The following is a 17,946-nucleotide window of genomic DNA, read 5'->3' on the forward strand; positions in this document are numbered from 1 at the left end:
AACAATTCCCAGCCTTTTGTGCTAAACCCCTCCTTTATCTGGTCGCTGTTCTTCTTCTTCTGGTCGCAACTGGCTTCCAGTCTGACTTCCTGTGCTAACGTTCTAATCTACACTGCTGCCACCTGTCGTCACGGAGTGGAATTGCAGCCATTTTGTAAAAATGGGAAAAAAAATGGAAAAATACGGGAAAATATTTTAACGGGATGACGGCGGGAAGGAAGGTTGAAATACGGGATGGTTGACAGGTATGGCTTGTTGAGCAGTGCCATAATGCATACGTCTGTAGTTTTGCCGGTGGAAGCTGAGGCATATGTTAAAAGTCTGGAAATGCTCTCTATCAAAGAGATAGGCTCCCCGAGGTAAGAGAACAGATAACTAACTTAATTTTTTTTTATTGTAGGCACTGTTTATATTGTACATAGTCCTGTGTGTTGTATATTGTGTCCTATGTTACTTTTGAGTTTATTGTCTCTTTCTATATACACCGTGGGAAGGGGGGCACGTAATTGAATTTTTCTATATGTCTTGCACAAATTGGAAAATGACAAAGTTGACTTTGACTTTTAACATGTGTCTATAGTGTCAGACACTAATTGTAATGTTAAAAACGGATACTGCTGTAATATAAAGTGAAATTCTACCATCCCTCAATGTATCAACTTTAAACATACACTAAATGTTAGACATTTTCATTTCCATTATTTCCACCATGTGCAACATTTCCTAAGAACAGCAATGTCCATTCTATCAACTCCAAATCTGTGCTATGAGCTCAATTCTCCTGGTGCATGCAGAAGTAGAATTGCTGTCTTGTTTTGGATGAATGAGTGAAAAACGGAAATCTTCTTTTATTAAAGTAGTTTTGACATGTGATATAGATAAAGATATTGTTTCATTGTGTATTGATTTACTTTACAAAAGTTATACTGGCACATGGGTCTAATACAGCAATGGATTATAATTTATGGGTAAATGCAATGTTAAAGCAGTGCCAATGTAAGACTGACTTTACATTAAACGAATGACAATAATATAGTATAAAGTAGGGTATTATTTGGACTAAAGAATGGTGTTGTCTCACCCTACTCGCATGTTGTTGAGGGAGAGCACCATACATTATACACTGAGGGGCTGTCTACACGAACGCTGGGTTTAATGTAACCGTGATTGTATGTGTGCAGTTGCACTGTTCGCCCACACACAACCGGGGTTTTGCTACACTGCAACCGCAGCCTTTGAAAACCGGGGTCCAGGGTGAAGTTTTGCGCACATCCCGGTTGCAGTGGTTGTGTGTGGGCATAGAAACCGAGGTTATTTCCAGTGTTTACAGCAGAGCTGTCCCAAGTAGCATTATATGAAAATGATTGTAACAAACTTTTGTTCGAAACGTATCGTCTGTGTTGAAGAGTGTTGTGATCGACTGATGATGTCTGTTGTCGCATTCCTGACCTGACCAGAGTAAACCTGTAGCTGCGGCTAAACTAAACTCATGTGTTGTCAAGTTATTGTTATAAGGAACCCAGTCCAGACTGCATCCCCTTAACAATTGTTTGTATTGAGCCGTATTGTATTGTACCCATTCTGCAATGTGTTAAATAACGTTTGCATCCATTCATTCTACTAGCATTAACGGTACCACATTATTACGTTAGCATGTAAGCTAACAAAATCGCTTTCGTTTCATTAACAAATGAGGCAGAACACACAGTGAATGTATCCTTTTTTGTTTATTGCACGTGGTTCTAGCTGCAAACTAGAATTGTTTGGCTGTGAGCAAGGAGGGATGTTATTGTTCCAGCTTCAGGTCAGTTTCCGGTATTAACCCTAAACCCTTCTGGTTGGTTGAAATGGCCTTCATGTTTGAACTACATCGCCACCTACTGCTTTGGCATTGTACTACATGTATATGACGTCACTCTGTGCGAGGTTTAAACCAGTCGTGTGGACAGAGTTTTATTTTTTTGAATAATAAAATAAAAAAATGTCAAAAATACCCGTGATCGTGTGGACTGGGCCTGAGAAACCAAGGCCGAGAGTGAGCTCTCCTCTCCGGGAACAACCCCACTTTGCCAGTATCGCTTCCCTGTCTTTCGCGCTTTATCCGGTCGCTGTTCTTCTTCGGGTCGCAACCGTCTTCCGGTCTGACTTCCTGTGCTAACGTTCTAATCTACACTGCTAAATATATATGAAAATATATAAACGGGATGACGGCGGGAAGGAAGGTTGAAATACGGGACAATCCCGGGAAAACCGGGATGGTTGACAGGTATGGCTTGTTGAGCAGTGCCATAATGGAAATGCTCTCTATCAAGGAGATAGGCTCCCCGAGGTAAGATAACAGATAACTAACTTAAGCCAAACCTGCAAGACATGCAAATTATGTAACGTTAGGTTAATTAGCTAATCATATTTGATAAGCTGACGTTAGAAATATACAATACTGCTAGGTTATAAACGTTAGCTAAGATAGGAAGGCAGGGTACTCAAAGGTTTTGAAAATCTTAAAACATTTTGATTCTCAAAATGGGATCTCATCGTGTTTCTAAAACGAAGAAAATCAAATGCTTCCCGCAAATTGACTAGGTAATGAAAAATGCTTTCAGTCAGCATGGAAAAAACTGAAAATGATTTTATAATAGAGTCCTTGCACGGAATATGTGTCTAGTTCTTTCTTCCAGCATGGCTGCCTGTAACATAGCAACCATTGTTTATGGCAATGGAAGATACAACAGTTGCTATATGCAAAACAATGCTTGCTACAGTATGTGTTGGTAATGGTATATAACAAATATATCACCAAAAACATTATAATTTGGTGGCGTATTACTGGATCGTGTAAACAAGTCACAGTAGCACAGTTGCGTTTCCAAAGTTTTACCTATTTCTTGAAAATGGTTACTAATGGTTACAGGAAGCAAGAAAACTAGGCAAACATTGAATGAATGAATGAATGAATGAATGAATGATGAATGAATGAATGAATGAATGAAAACTTTATTTAACAGATTGCAGAATGGGTACAATACAGTACGGCTCAATACACACAATTGTTAAGGGGATGCAGACCAGAGAAAGACATTTGTCTTGTTTACATCAGGGTCCCCCATTTTCAATTCATAGTGTTCAGTGCAAGGCTTCTATTGGTCTTGGAACCATGTAGTACTAAAACCAATATTGGTATCCCGGTGATACTCAACCCTCTGACTCTGAGACCTGATGTGTAGGCCTATAAAGAAAAGAGGCTACATGGGGGACATGCAATCAAACCATTGTTGAATCAATACTGTTCCCCATTTTTGCTCTTTCTGCGTTGCCAGGTGGTTCAGACAACATGAGTATATAGAGAAACTTAACATGCAGGCAATACTGAATGCCTCTGCCACACATGATGAATTCATCAAGGAGCTTCTTGTGTCACACGGAAAGGTAACTACAAGTTAATGTCTTTGCAGTGGTGGTAGTTTAAAGGTGCTGTAAGTGGTATTATTTTCTTAAAACAAGTGTTAAATAGCTCTACATTCCGACAGCCATCACTGATTTAGAGTGTTAGGTCAGTAACATGGGTCTCCCAGTCCCTCCACTCTGCAGTGAACAGACAATTTATTTCTGGTATCCCTTCCCACTTTATCCAATCAGGAGAGTGCCCTAGATATATTTTACACACGCACGCACCCACGCATTGCGTTGCCATTGTCAAAGACCATGTCTTCCAACAATCTAGTCAAATGCGCATGCCTCACTTCGCCATTATAGTGACCAGCTCACTTTTCAATGATGACAGTACAATGGCGATATTATCTCTTTAAAAAATAAAATGTTATTCCTCACCCTAGATCTCCACCCTGGTCCATGAGTTGATTCTGGTTGAGCTGTGGAAGTACAAAGTGTTCCCTATTCTGTGTCAGCTGCAGGACTTTAGTCCTAAGATCACATTTCCCCTTTACATGGTGGTAAGTGGGGCCCGGTGTGAGCATTGATGACCAATTGGTGGTGACATTTGTAATAGATTTCATCTCCTTCTCTACTTCTCTGTCCCACACTCTTAGATTTACCACGAGGCCACTATCATAAACCTACTGGAAACTATAATGTATCATAAGGTGAGTCCACAGGCAGATGTAAATGTGCATACCCTATTCATATACAGTATAATAAATATCACACGGTGAGGTCATGTACACTTCGCTTCCATTGCATTTGTGTGGTATGATGTCAGAAAGAGGTCGTATTTAATCAAAATAAAGTTTTAATGTGATACTAGTTTTGTGAAAACAGTTTGTGTTTTGTTGCAGGATTCATGTGATGCAGCGGAGGACTCTCTTCTTGATTTGGTGGACTACTGCCACCGCAAACTCACCCTGCTGGCTAGCAAGACCGCCAGAGAGGGCACCCCGGCCCAGCACCGACACAGTCTGACAGAGAAACCAGATGCATCCTCAATACAGGTAGAGAGTTATTCACTCTCCGATTGGTTTCAGTTATAATTCATTACTATTGCAGGATAGAAGAGCTCAATAACTCAAATCAAAGAGGGTGCCCCAGCTCTGAGAGACCTCCTGCATTGTCCCGGTGCCCACGAAGGGACGACCCAAGTGCCCTCAACAACTATAGGCCAGTTGCTCTGACGTCATCACACGTCATGAAGACCTTTCAGAGGCTGGTCCTGCAACACCTCAAGCCCCTGGTGAGTGACTTCCTGGACCCCCTGCAGTTTGCATACCGGCAAACATCGGCGTGGAGGACACCATCATCGACATGCTCCACAGAGCCTACACAAACCTGGAGAGGCCATCATCTACATGCTCCACAGAGCCTACACGCACCCGGAGAGGCCATCATCGACATGCTCCACAGAGCCTACACGCACCCGGAGAGGCCATCATCTACATGCTCCACAGAGCCTACACGCACCCGGAGAGGCCATCATCTACATGCTCCACAGAGCCTACACGCACCCGGAGAGGCCATCATCTACATGCTCCACAGAGCCTACACGCACCCGGAGAGGCCATCATCTACATGCTCCACAGAGCCTACACGCACCCGGAGAGGCCATCATCTACATGCTCCACAGAGCCTACACGCACCCGGAGAGGCCGTGCAGCGCAGTAGGAATTATTCTTCGATTTCTCCAGCACCTTTAACAGCACCCAACCTTTGCGGCTAGCGGAGAAGCTAACGGTGAGTGATGCGGCTGGACCATGGCCTGGTGGCCTGGTGGCCTGGATCACTGACTACCTCACCAACAGACCACAATACGTCAGAATGCAAGATTGCGGGGCAGCCGGTTGGATGTGCTGGTGAGCAACACCGGCGCCCCCCAAGGAACTGTGCCGTCACCCGTCACCTGATGACCCTCAGATGACTCCTCCATCATCAGTTACATCACAGGCAGCACTATCTGATGGGAGGAGGTGGAGATGGTGGAGACCTACAGGTTCCTGGGAGTACATTTGAACAATAAACTGGACGGGTCAGACAACACAAAGCCCTCTACAGGAAGGGAACTGTTCTTCCTGAGGAAACTCAGGTCCTTCAACATGTGCATTAGGCTGCTGCAGTCATTTTACCAGTCTGTAGTGGTCAGCGTCCTCTTCTATGCCGTGGTATGCCCGGGGATTGAATGAATGAATGAAAACTTTATTTAACAGATTGCAGAATGGGTACAAACAATACAGTACGGTTCAATTCATAGTGACATTTATGACATACACAACATACATGACATCATGACATTTATGGCATAGGGACATACATGACATACAGGTATATAGTACTGTTACATTTGTGACATATACGATATGCAAATATACAGTACTGTTACCCATAGATCCTAACAGAATATATACATATGATGGGGAGGAGACTGTCTATTAGGAGGGGGTGGGGGGGGACGGGGACATTTGGACATTTACGGTGGCCAGTTTCCAATTGCAGCCTCCCGTAGGTGCTCTTTAAGAGCGGTTTTGAATGTGGGTAGGGATTCACATCTTTTTACGGCTGTGGATAGGGCGTTCCACATTGTTGTGGCATAATTGCGAAATGTGTTTAGTCCCTTGTTTGTGCCGAATCTGGGTTGCACATGATTTGTGGAACTCCCTCTGGTGTTGTGGGTGTGGTATTCACTGACCTTTGGGAAGTATTTCGACATGTACATGGGTACCTGTGTGGTGTAGTGTATCTTGTAGACCAGGCCCATTGCAAGTTGCTGTACTCTGTTGTCTACTCTAAAGCCATCCTATAGTCAAAGTGGGCAGGGGTGAGGTGGGTTCTAGGAGTAAGGTCAAGTAGTAGTCTGACCAGTTTGTTTTGTGATGTTGTAATCTTGTTTTTAGCGCCTTTGAGGTGCTTTGGTACCATGAGGTGCAAGCATAGTCGTAGTACCCTTGAATGAGTGCTCCTGCCAGAGTCTTTAGGGTATTCTTGTTTACCAGAGAGGAGATCCGGTACAAGAATCTAGTTCGTTGGTTGACTTTTTTGATTACATTGGATGCCATTTTGTCACAGGAAAGATTTGCCTCTAGGATGGAACCCATGTATGTAATTTCATCTTTCCCACTGTAACTGAGGAGCCGTCGGTCTTGCTGAGGGGGCGGTAACATCAACTCAAGAGACACTATCAAACTGAACTAATTGGTGAGGAAAGGCTATAGTGGGAGTCGAACTGGTCAAACTAGAGGTGGTCGCAGCGATGCGGATGAAAAAGAAGCTGGACCCTATCCTGGAATTACCCCTCTCACCCCCTCAAGTTAGCCAAGATGAGGAGCACATTCAGCCCCCCCACCTCCCACCCCCGACACACCACAAATCACCTCTGTCAGTCCTTCATGCCAGTAGCCATCAGGCTCCACAACTGTGGGCATGGACTGCTGGAGAACTAGAGAACTGATAGAACTGTTTCACCCTTAACTACTAAACTCTGCACAGACTCTGGCACAGTGTGTTATTCTTATCAATATACTGTACATATTATTATGTCTCGCCTGTCCGACTGACTAGACCTTCACCTTTATCTTTTTTACTGTTTATTTTCTATTCATATTTGATCTTGTTCTTTACCTCTACGCTGAGATTTTTTATTATCTATTTTGTATTGTCATTTCTATTCCCCGCTGTGTAGGAGTTGCAGAGTCAGAGTACTGCACTGGAGTTTGAGATCTCCCTCAAGGCACTGACTGTGCTGCGCTACATCACTGACCATGCTGACAGGTAAGCAGTGGTGCAGTGGTGGTGCCACGCGGTACCACGCCGTCCCAGCACTTTTCTGAGCAGAAGAACGCACAGTCGCGCACGGATGTGCACGCACACACAAAAATGCGTTCACAACTTTCACTCGACTCGTCGCGCCGTGCTACTAGCTATCACCTAGTCTTTGCATAACAATGGCATACAATAGCATAACAAAGAAAGAGAAGTGCAAAACCAAAATACAAGCCCTGTACCAATTGGTGGGGGTTTGCTTGAGCTGTGGAGCTCTCACTATGTGACAAATGGTCCCGACTGGAAGGATGAGACATTTCAAGTTGTGCTTCAGAAGGAAACTGTCCTTCTGTAAACTGTAGTAGGCCTACATTGTTAATTTAGTTTGTATTTACTTTTCTAGTTTAAGTTAATTCAATTAAAGAAATTGTAACTACAATATTGTATCTACAATTACATTTAAAACATTGTTTGTTTTTTAACCATATCTGTTGACAATAGAATTTCTTTATATATTGAAGGCTACATCCTGCTACCTTTTACAGCTTCTCTATTTCAAGGCAATATTTACAAAAACTAAACTAAAACTAGTAATTTCCTATACAAACATGTTTCCTACTATTTATGCATAATAACCATCTGTTCTGTGCGCACGCGAGGGAACATGTATGCGCGGGAGCGCGCGTGCACTTGGCGCCATTTAAACAGAGTACAGGCACTTCTGATATTACGACTGCACCCCTGCAGGTAAGGGTTGGTCAGCGAGGGGGAAGGTTTGTAATCTGGTGTGAGAACAGCTGCAGTCATTTGTTACGCAAGGTTTCCAGATTGAATATAGGCAGAAAAAAAGCAAAAGCAAAGCATTATATGCATCTTCTTTTTATACTGTAGAAAACGTGGAGAATGATGATGCTGATGGGTCTTGATGCTGTCTTCTTTACAGTATCAGTGTGATTAATCGCATGCTGTGCACCCACAACATGCCCTGTGTGCTGGTCCAGCTGACAGACTGCTGCCCCTGGACTCACTACAGTGGAGGTACGTCTTATGTTGCAGGCATTCATATTTAAAAGAAAAATAATAATGAAAGAATATATTATATTATATATATATATATATATATATATATATATATATATATATATATATATATATATATATATATATATATATATATATATATATATATATATATATATATATATATATATATATATATATAATTATTTTTTGCCTCATGGCTGATCATCCAGTTCATTGCCAGCTCTTTATCTCCCCCTGCAGGTCAGGTGGAGAAGTACATAAACGGCAAATGGCAGAAGATTCCCCCGGAGGACCGTTTGAAGGTGACGAAGCTGGACGGCCAGGTCTGGATAGCGCTGTACAACCTGATGCTGAAGGAGGACTGTCAGAGGAAGTACGACTTCAACAACTTCAACAAGAACCAGCTTCTAAAGGTATATATAGTTCACCTCTAAGATCTACCACTTCTCAGACTCTGTAAAGGGTGTATGGGACCCTAAATGCTCTATGTTTTATGATGTCTGTCCTTGTCCAAAATCAGGGACCATGATGGAAATAAGTGCTTGCACTTTCTCATGTTTTTATCCCTTGGATGCTGTCTTTACGCCACAATAAAAATCAATCAATCAATCAAACTCACCAAATTACACTGATAAATCCCCCTCTTGCTCCTCCTCCCCCTCCTCCTCCTCCTCTTGCCCAGTGGTCCCTGAACGTTATCTTTAAACACTGGGCTCAGGAAGTATGTGAGATCACACTGTGTGCCAGATCATTGTCCTCCAGTGTCTTATCTGATCTCCTCCATTATACAAGACAGATGGAGTGTCCAGGGTCTGTTTTGACTACAGTTCTTCCTCCTATTATTAGACATTTCTCTCTCTTCCCGGCCCATGAATGATCCAAGCGGAGAGCCCTTTTCTTCTTCTGTAGTCTGTAAGGAGCCATCTCAGTTTACATACTCAGTTTATACCAACCTACTGCCCTTCACTGCCTACACTGTAATCATAACTACCTACTGCCCTTCACTGCCTATAACTGCCATTCACTGTAATCATAACCTACCTACTGCCCTTCACTGCCTACACTGTAATCATAACTACCTACTGCCCTTCACTGCCTACAACTGCCATTCATTGTAATCATAACCTACCTACTGCCCTTCACTGCCTACACTGTAATCATAACTACTGCCCTTCACTGCCTACACTGTAATCATAACTACCTACTGCCCTTCACTGCCTACAACTGCCATTCACTGTAATCATAACCTACCTACTGCCCTTCACTGCCTTACACTGTAATCATAACTATACCTACTGCCATTCACTGCCTAGAACTGCCTTACACTAATCATAACTACCTCTACTGCCCTTCACTGCCTTACACTGTAATCATAACTACCTACCTACTGCCTTACACTGTAATCATAACTACCTACCTACTGCCCTTCACTGCCTTACACTGTAATCATAACTACCTACCTACTGCCCTTCACTGCCTTACACTGTAATCATAACTACCTACCTACTGCCCTTCACTGCCTACAACTGTAATCATAACTACCTACGTACTGCCCTTCACTGCTCCCCCTCGTATGTATATATTATCTGTTAGGATCTTAACAGTACTGTATATTTGCATATCCTGTATGTCACAAATGTAACAGTACTGTATACCTGTATCTCATGTATTGTCATAAATGTCATATGATATATATCTGTATGGCCCCCGTAAATGTCCAAACCCCCCCTCCCACCCCCTCCGAATGTACAGTTTCCTCCCCCTCGTATTTATATAGTTTCTGTTAGGATCACTGTTTAACAGTACTGTATATTTGCATATCTTGTATGTCACAAATGTAACAGTACTGTATACCTGAATGTCATGTATGTCAGAAATGTCATGATATATATCTGTATGTTGCGTATGTCATAAATGTCATTATGAATTGAAAATGGGGGACCCTGATGTAAACAAGACGAAAGTCTTTCTCTGGTCTGCATCCCCTTAACAATTGTGTGTATTGAGCCGTACTGTATTGTACCCATTCTGCAATCTGTTAATAAAGCTTTCAATCAATCAATCAAACAAACTGCCTTACACTGTAATCATAACTACGTACTGCCCTTCACTGCCTTACACTGTAATCATAACTACCTACTGCCTTACACTGTAATCATAACTACCTACTGCCTTACACTGTAATCATAACTACCTACTGTCCTTCACTGCCTACAACTGCCTTACACTGTGAGTGTGTGTAAGTAAATACATGTGTACAAATTATATTTCGTTAATAGCTTACGCTTTGCTCTATTGGAACTATCCCTTTAATCATATTCTAAAATGGAAATGTTCACCAAGTGTACGACCTGCCCACCTGCCTGACCACTCCCACATCCGCTCCTACATAAGCGGGGTCATGGCCACACCACAGCTCCTTCCCTATTTTCACCACAGATGCCTGTGTCATAGCACCGCTTTAAGTTTAGTGTTAAAGTAGTTCGTTTAGTTATAGGAGCTGTGTTGGCATTGTCTTTTTTTTCATAATTTTTTTCACTAATTTACGGGAGAAAGAAAGGACAATGTCGTCACCACCGGAGAGTCTAGAAGATGATGATCATTCTGACCTCCACCAGCGCTTCGCATTGGGGCGTGCATCAGTTCCCCCGCCGGCGTTGTGCTCCGGCTGTGCAGCTGGATACTATGCCTCGAGAGGCGGTCGGCTGAGAGCTGACGGTATCTCTAGGGTGGGTGGTGTTTTGCGACGCAAGCCTCAGGTGTGTCAGTTGTGCGGGGGCAGCTTGCGTAAGGTCGGCTCCAAGCAAGAATCCCTTCGTTGCCTCTCCATAGCGGTATGTAAGGGGTTCTTGTTTGATGCCCCACGATAAAACAGTGCTCCTCCTCAGAGAGTTCGTAGCTTTGTTTTCCTGGGGCCGTGCTTCCAAGTCTGGGGTTCAAGTCCCCGGTCTCTGAAGACGGATGCCCTCTGCCACCGCACTGGCCCCGCTTTTCAAGACGAAAGCTCCCGCCGAGGAGGATGCGAGCTTGGTGTTTCATTATGAGAATATCTCCGAGCTCAAGACGGCTGCAGCCCGCATACAACAGAGCTTGCTGCCGATGCCGCTGTATCTGGTAACACCGTTCTGTGAGAGGGACGTGTGTTGCCTTCCCTTTTTTCTTTTGGATAAAAAGAAGGAGAGACAGTCGGCTGTCTGAAGTGTTTGGCCTGTATCGCTATTCCTCACGTTACACAGCTTCAGTAGTAGCCGCTTTAGCTTGCTTTAGCTGGTGGCTATCGATAGCCGGTAAGAGCTAGCTGTTAACCAGTTAGCTGTTAGGCTAAGCCGTTAGCTTGCTGCTGCGTTAAGGCTGGAAACGTTAGCTTGATGCTAACCGTCAGCCTGGAGTTAGCTGTTAGCTTGTGCTAAACCATTGGCGTTAGCTGTGGGGAAGTAGCGGGCCCTGAGCACTCTGACTCGGCGTCATCTCTGGCAGAAGATGTTGTCGGCCTGCACCATGACCGGCCGCAGGATGTGGGCGAAACGCCGGAGCGAGGCTCCAGCCATCGCCGCTTCTGGCCCCGCCAGCAGGAGGCCTCGTCAACATGGTCGACCAGCCTTTTGTTGCGGCCATTCGTCCTGTGTCCGGGGGTCAGGTAGGATATACTATGCCCCACTCTTCCTCCTCCCCCCCCGCCGAATGTTTTGGTTAATAACAGTGTTTTTTGTTTAACAAAACGTGTGTTACCTCACTGCATTTTGGGGGATACGACGTGTGCTATGTGAACTCCAGCTACAATGCTGGGGTTGCGTTTCTTGCTTGGAGTGTTGTGCAGTTTTCTTTGAAAATTGGGGATCATCCCTCTGTTCCCCGGGTCCTATGTTCCCCGCTTGATTGATTAATAGATTGAAAATTTTATAAATTTTTATTATTTTATTAATTATTAATGTCCGCCTTGTTTAGAACTGATTAAGCTTAGGCCCTCTTTCGAACTGGTTAAGGTTAGAGTTTGGAATCAGGGCTGGTGGTCTAAAATTTTCAATCAATCAATCAAAGCGGGGAACATAGAACCCGGGGAACATAGGACCCGGGGAACATAGACAAGCTCCCGAAAATTGTTGGTCACTATTGTATATAGCTTAGCAAGGCTTGTAGCTAGCACTTGGCCAAGGCTTATGTCGTTCTCTCTGCTTAAAAACAGCGTTCTTCTTACGTGAGTAAACGTGAACTGTTTTTTTTTATTGTATGATGAGAAGTTGTGTAGGGCTGACCCCTATTAGTCGATTAGTCGACTAATCGGTTGAAAGGAGCCGTAGTCGACTGCCAACCTCTTAGTCGAATACAAAAAATAAAAAAAATAAAATTTATAAAAAGAAATATATATATATTTATTTTTTTATCATTCTTTCCAAAAGAAAAGAGGCCTAGAAGCGTGGCTAACGCTAATGGCATGCATACCAGAGGCTAACTGCCTACGAAAACAGGCACAGACGCACTGAAAGAGGATTTCACCCATCTAATGAACACACTAGACTAGACAAATATCAAGATGTATCCATCAGTGGACCAATTGCATGCTTTTGCAGAGGACAAGAAGCCTTTAGTCAACTCCTTCAGACATTAAGCACCCCCCACAGCCCAAATGGAATGATACAAAATATATATATATATATATATATATATATATATATATATTATACTTTACTTTTTTTATTTATTTATTTATTTTTGTCAACTAATAGTCGACTAACGGCAAATTTTGGCCAATCATAGTCGACTATCCAAATCCTTAGTCGGGGACAGCCCTAAAGTTGTGTGTGTGTTTCATGTAACGTTTAGGTAAACGTGGCATTGAGTCCACAACTGGTCTGGGTGTTAGCCTACAGAGTTGTACATAGTGGCATATGACCAAGGGCCTTGAGTCCCTCTCTTTAACTTGATATTTTTTCTTTGCTTAAGGGTAATGATAAAAATAACGGGTGGCAAGTTCTTCACACATAAGCCAGAGCCGTGGATAAAGCCAGTTTTTTTACACAAACGAGGTTATTGGCTGTGGCTAGTGTGCATGATGTAAAGCTTTTACTCTACAGGTAAGTATGTGCCAAATCAGGATAGGTGGGACACGGGTTTCCCCCGGCCATTTGAAAACGTCACAGACGCTTTTTCTTGCTGGCCAAGAGGCATGTCCGTGAGTTACAGGGCCTGTACTACAGACCGCTGTCATTGTAAAGGATAGGTGATGCAATGCAGTAGAGACAATTTGTCTTCTACTCTGCTCCCTACCAGTAGTGTATATTGGGTCCTCCTCAGGGAGTTTCAGAGCCTCCTCTGAGTTTTCAGAACCTCCCTCTCAGTGAGAGAGCCTCCTCAGAGTTTCAGAGCCTCCTCCTCAGAGAGTCTTAGTCCAATTGTTACATGATTTTTTTTTTTCTTTTTTTTTTTTTTCTTTTTTTAATATTTGTATTCGTTTTTTTAGACATTACAGTAGACAATACGAACGTGACATACACTTATCGACATATAAATATAAATAAAAAAAGATCAACATTTTTGTTTTGTTTTTTTTAAACACAGAAATACGCAATTTTAGAGTAATAAGAGATGAATACTGAATAACTAGAATCATTAGAGTTCTCAAAGTGAGGAAGCCCCAACTAGAATCATTAGAGTTCTCAAAGTGAGGAAGCCCCAACAGGAGTACAAATATACATATATACACATATATATATATATATATATATATATATATATATATATATATATATATATATATATATATATATATACATATACTGTACATACATACACATATACACCAATAACAAAATAAAAACAGTTAAGAATCATACACATAAGCAAATAAACAAACAAACAAACAAACATATGCACAGCCTATGTACAAAATAAATAAACAGTTCATCTCTAGTCTTTACAGTTTTCTTCAATTGCATAAACACTCAAATCAAAAGTATTACACAATTATCAAAACCTTACACTCAAGGAGCAAAATATAGGCCCAGATTTGCACCCCTACAATGTCAGCCTCACTTTTTGCAAAACAATACACACAGTGATTTGCAAAACACTAAACACACTTGCATTACATTAGACACAGAATGTCAAATTACCACACATATGAGCCAATTGGTTAAACACAGCCTCCTCAGAGTTTCAGAGCCTCCTCCTCAGAGAGTCTTAGTCCAATTGTTACATGCATTTTTTTTTTTTTTTTTTTTTTTTTTTTAATATTTGTATTCGTTTTTTTAGACATTACAGTAGACAATACGAACGTGACATACACTTATCGACATATAAATATAAATAAAAAAAGATCAACATTTTTGTTTTGTTTTTTTTAAACACAGAAATACGCAATTTTAGAGTAATAAGAGATGAATACTGAATAACTAGAATCATTAGAGTTCTCAAAGTGAGGAAGCCCCAACTAGAATCATTAGAGTTCTCAAAGTGAGGAAGCCCCAACAGGAGTACAAATATACATATATACACATATATATATATATATATATATATATATATATATATATATATATATATATATATATATATATATATATATATATATACATATATATACATATACTGTACATACATACACATATACACCAATAACAAAATAAAAACAGTTAAGAATCATACACATAAGCAAATAAACAAACAAACAAACAAACATATGCACAGCCTATGTACAAAATAAATAAACAGTTCATCTCTAGTCTTTACAGTTTTCTTCAATTGCATAAACACTCAAATCAAAAGTATTACACAATTATCAAAACCTTACACTCAAGGAGCAAAATATAGGCCCAGATTTGCACCCCTACAATGTCAGCCTCACTTTTTGCAAAACAATACACACAGTGATTTGCAAAACACTAAACACACTTGCATTACATTAGACACAGAATGTCAAATTACCACACATATGAGCCAATTGGTTAAACACAGCCTCCTCAGAGTTTCAGAGCCTCCTCCTCAGAGAGTCTTAGTCCAATTGTTACATGATTTTTTTTTTTTTTTTTTTTTTTTTTTTTAATATTTGTATTCGTTTTTTTAGACATTACAGTAGACAATACGAACGTGACATACACTTATCGACATATAAATATAAATAAAAAAAGATCAACATTTTTGTTTTGTTTTTTTTAAACACAGAAATACGCAATTTTAGAGTAATAAGAGATGAATACTGAATAACTAGAATCATTAGAGTTCTCAAAGTGAGGAAGCCCCAACTAGAATCATTAGAGTTCTCAAAGTGAGGAAGCCCCAACAGGAGTACAAATATACATATATACACATATATATATATATATATATATATATATATATATATATATATATATATATATATATATATATATATATATATATATATATATATATACTGTACATACATACACATATACACCAATAACAAAATAAAAACAGTTAAGAATCATACACATAAGCAAATAAACAAACAAACAAACAAACATATGCACAGCCTATGTACAAAATAAATAAACAGTTCATCTCTAGTCTTTACAGTTTTCTTCAATTGCATAAACACTCAAATCAAAAGTATTACACAATTATCAAAACCTTACACTCAAGGAGCAAAATATAGGCCCAGATTTGCACCCCTACAATGTCAGCCTCACTTTTTGCAAAACAATACACACAGTGATTTGCAAAACACTAAACACACTTGCATTACATTAGACACAGAATGTCAAATTACCACACATATGAGCCAATTGGTTAAACACAGCCATCAGATGCACAAACACACCATTGCTTAATTGTAGATACACCAATCAGGTTTAAGCACTATAAAAATGCAGCAGGTGAGTTCACCTGTCTTCAACCAAAATGGAAGGAGAGTGAAGTACTGTACACAGAGAACGTGAACATATACAATACATTCACCAAACACTACACAAGACAACCAATGATGCAGACTGATGAAAATAATATACATTTTCTCCCATTTTCCCAAATCAGTCAACATGTCAACATGGAGAATCACAACAAAAAATTATCTTGCCAGATCCAGCTAGGCAAAGAGATAATGTCTAGTATTTTCTGTTTAAATAAAAAAAAAAATTTTACTGTAATTTTAACCTGTACTGGATACAGTATTTTATGTTTGTCTGATATTTGCTGAGCTTACAGTGTTATGCACATAGTAGCATGAAAACTGGGACATGTATTGTTGTGATTCTCCATGTTGAAATGTTGACTGATTTGGTTATGGTTATATATATAATTTTTTTCATCAGTCTGCATCATTGATTTGGGTATATGTAGATAAATAAATTATATTTTCATCAGTCTACAGCATTGGTCTTGTGTAGTGTTTGGTGAATTTATTGTATATTTGCACATTCTCTGCATACTTCACTTACAGTACTCTAATCACTGAGAAGTAGAATTGCTAAATGAGTTTTAGGTTTAGCACAGCAGTGTGTGTAACTGGTTCAAACAGAATTAAGTCATATGAAATGTGTGTTCATATGGTAACAAAATGTAGTTTTTATAAATTAGTGTATGGTTTTGACAAGTGTTTAATTTAGCAAAGGATCTGAGGTGTTCTGATAATTGTGTGTGTGGTTGTGATAATTGTGTGTTTTGAAACACCGGGCCCCGTTTTCAAAATCATGCTTAGGCAATCGAAAAAAAACTGTATTGTGTGTTTCATTATATACATATGTTTCAGTCTTCTCATAAAAAAAAGATTAGATTTTTGGGTCTTTTCCTGCCTTTGGTCCGCTTTGCATTCACATCTCAAATGAACCGCAGCAGGGTTCACTTGCAAGAGTGAATGAGCTTTCACACCACCCCAAACCAACCGGACTATCCGAGGTTCGATTAAAGCTTATTATAGGACACTGGACATGGGTATGGATGGCTCCAGGTGCTGCTGCGTTAAAGTGCACATCTTCAATATCTGTACTATTTAAAAGCACAGTGCAGGACACACTCAAAGGTTATCGCACCTCAGAGATGGCAGTGGACATGTATGACAGGACAAAGGCCATATGTAATGGCCTTTGGATTGAGGAACATACTACCAGCCAAAGGACGAAGCAGAAAAGGATGGACGAGTATGTAGTTGAGTCATCTTGTGGCACAAGCTCAGACCTCAGCTCAGGAGATCAGCTGAGACAGAGACTGTTCTATCCAGTCGTCGACAGAATGCTGCAAGAGCTTGAGAGCAGGTTCTCATGAGTTGGATAACAACTTATGAGAGGCATACAGGCATGTTATCCAGCCTCAGACCAGTTTCTCTCAGTGGAATTGCTGCAACCCCTCGCCACACATTACAATATCCAACTATTGCCAGAGGAGATCACAGTTGCAAAGTGTTTCCTGGTCAGGACATGCAGAGATGCAGTCCCTACTATCCTAAGTGTCTTTTCCCTCCTGGATGATAATAATAATAATAATAATAATAATGCATTTGATTTATAAGGCGCCTTTCAGGACACTAAAAAAAAAGTCCACAAATCGGTGAATGAAAAAATTATAGGATCAAATGAAAACTACGTACTAAAAATGTTTAAAAGTACTAAAAACCAACAAAAAATACCAAACACTAACAAACATTCAGCACAGACAATGGGGATGCTGACATAAAAATAAAATAAAAAATAAAGTAAAAAAAAAATAAAAAAAATGTAAACAATTTTTTTTTTTTTTTTTTTTTTAGATCCG

The 17,946-nt window shown here is 40.6% G+C and overlaps 1 protein-coding gene across 1 annotated transcript in view; it reads left to right on the top strand.

Moving 5' to 3' along the window:
* Nucleotides 1-270: 270 nt before the first annotated feature.
* zmynd10 (zinc finger, MYND-type containing 10) overlaps nucleotides 271-17,946 on the top strand; it is a gene marked incomplete at both ends in the record, with an annotated part of 35,797 nt that continues 18,121 nt past the window's right edge. Inside the window, 8 exons of the mRNA XM_084315693.1 lie at nucleotides 271-359; nucleotides 3,318-3,426; nucleotides 3,834-3,950; nucleotides 4,047-4,100; nucleotides 4,293-4,445; nucleotides 7,121-7,209; nucleotides 8,144-8,238; nucleotides 8,485-8,657. Of these exons, the coding sequence (XP_084171819.1) occupies nucleotides 271-359; nucleotides 3,318-3,426; nucleotides 3,834-3,950; nucleotides 4,047-4,100; nucleotides 4,293-4,445; nucleotides 7,121-7,209; nucleotides 8,144-8,238; nucleotides 8,485-8,657 (879 nt within the window). The remainder of the gene's footprint in view (nucleotides 360-3,317; nucleotides 3,427-3,833; nucleotides 3,951-4,046; nucleotides 4,101-4,292; nucleotides 4,446-7,120; nucleotides 7,210-8,143; nucleotides 8,239-8,484; nucleotides 8,658-17,946) is intronic.

The sequence above is a fragment of the Notolepis coatsorum genome, assembly GCF_963971535.1.
Source record: "Notolepis coatsorum genome assembly, chromosome: 6".
NCBI lineage: Eukaryota > Metazoa > Chordata > Actinopteri > Aulopiformes > Paralepididae > Notolepis > Notolepis coatsorum.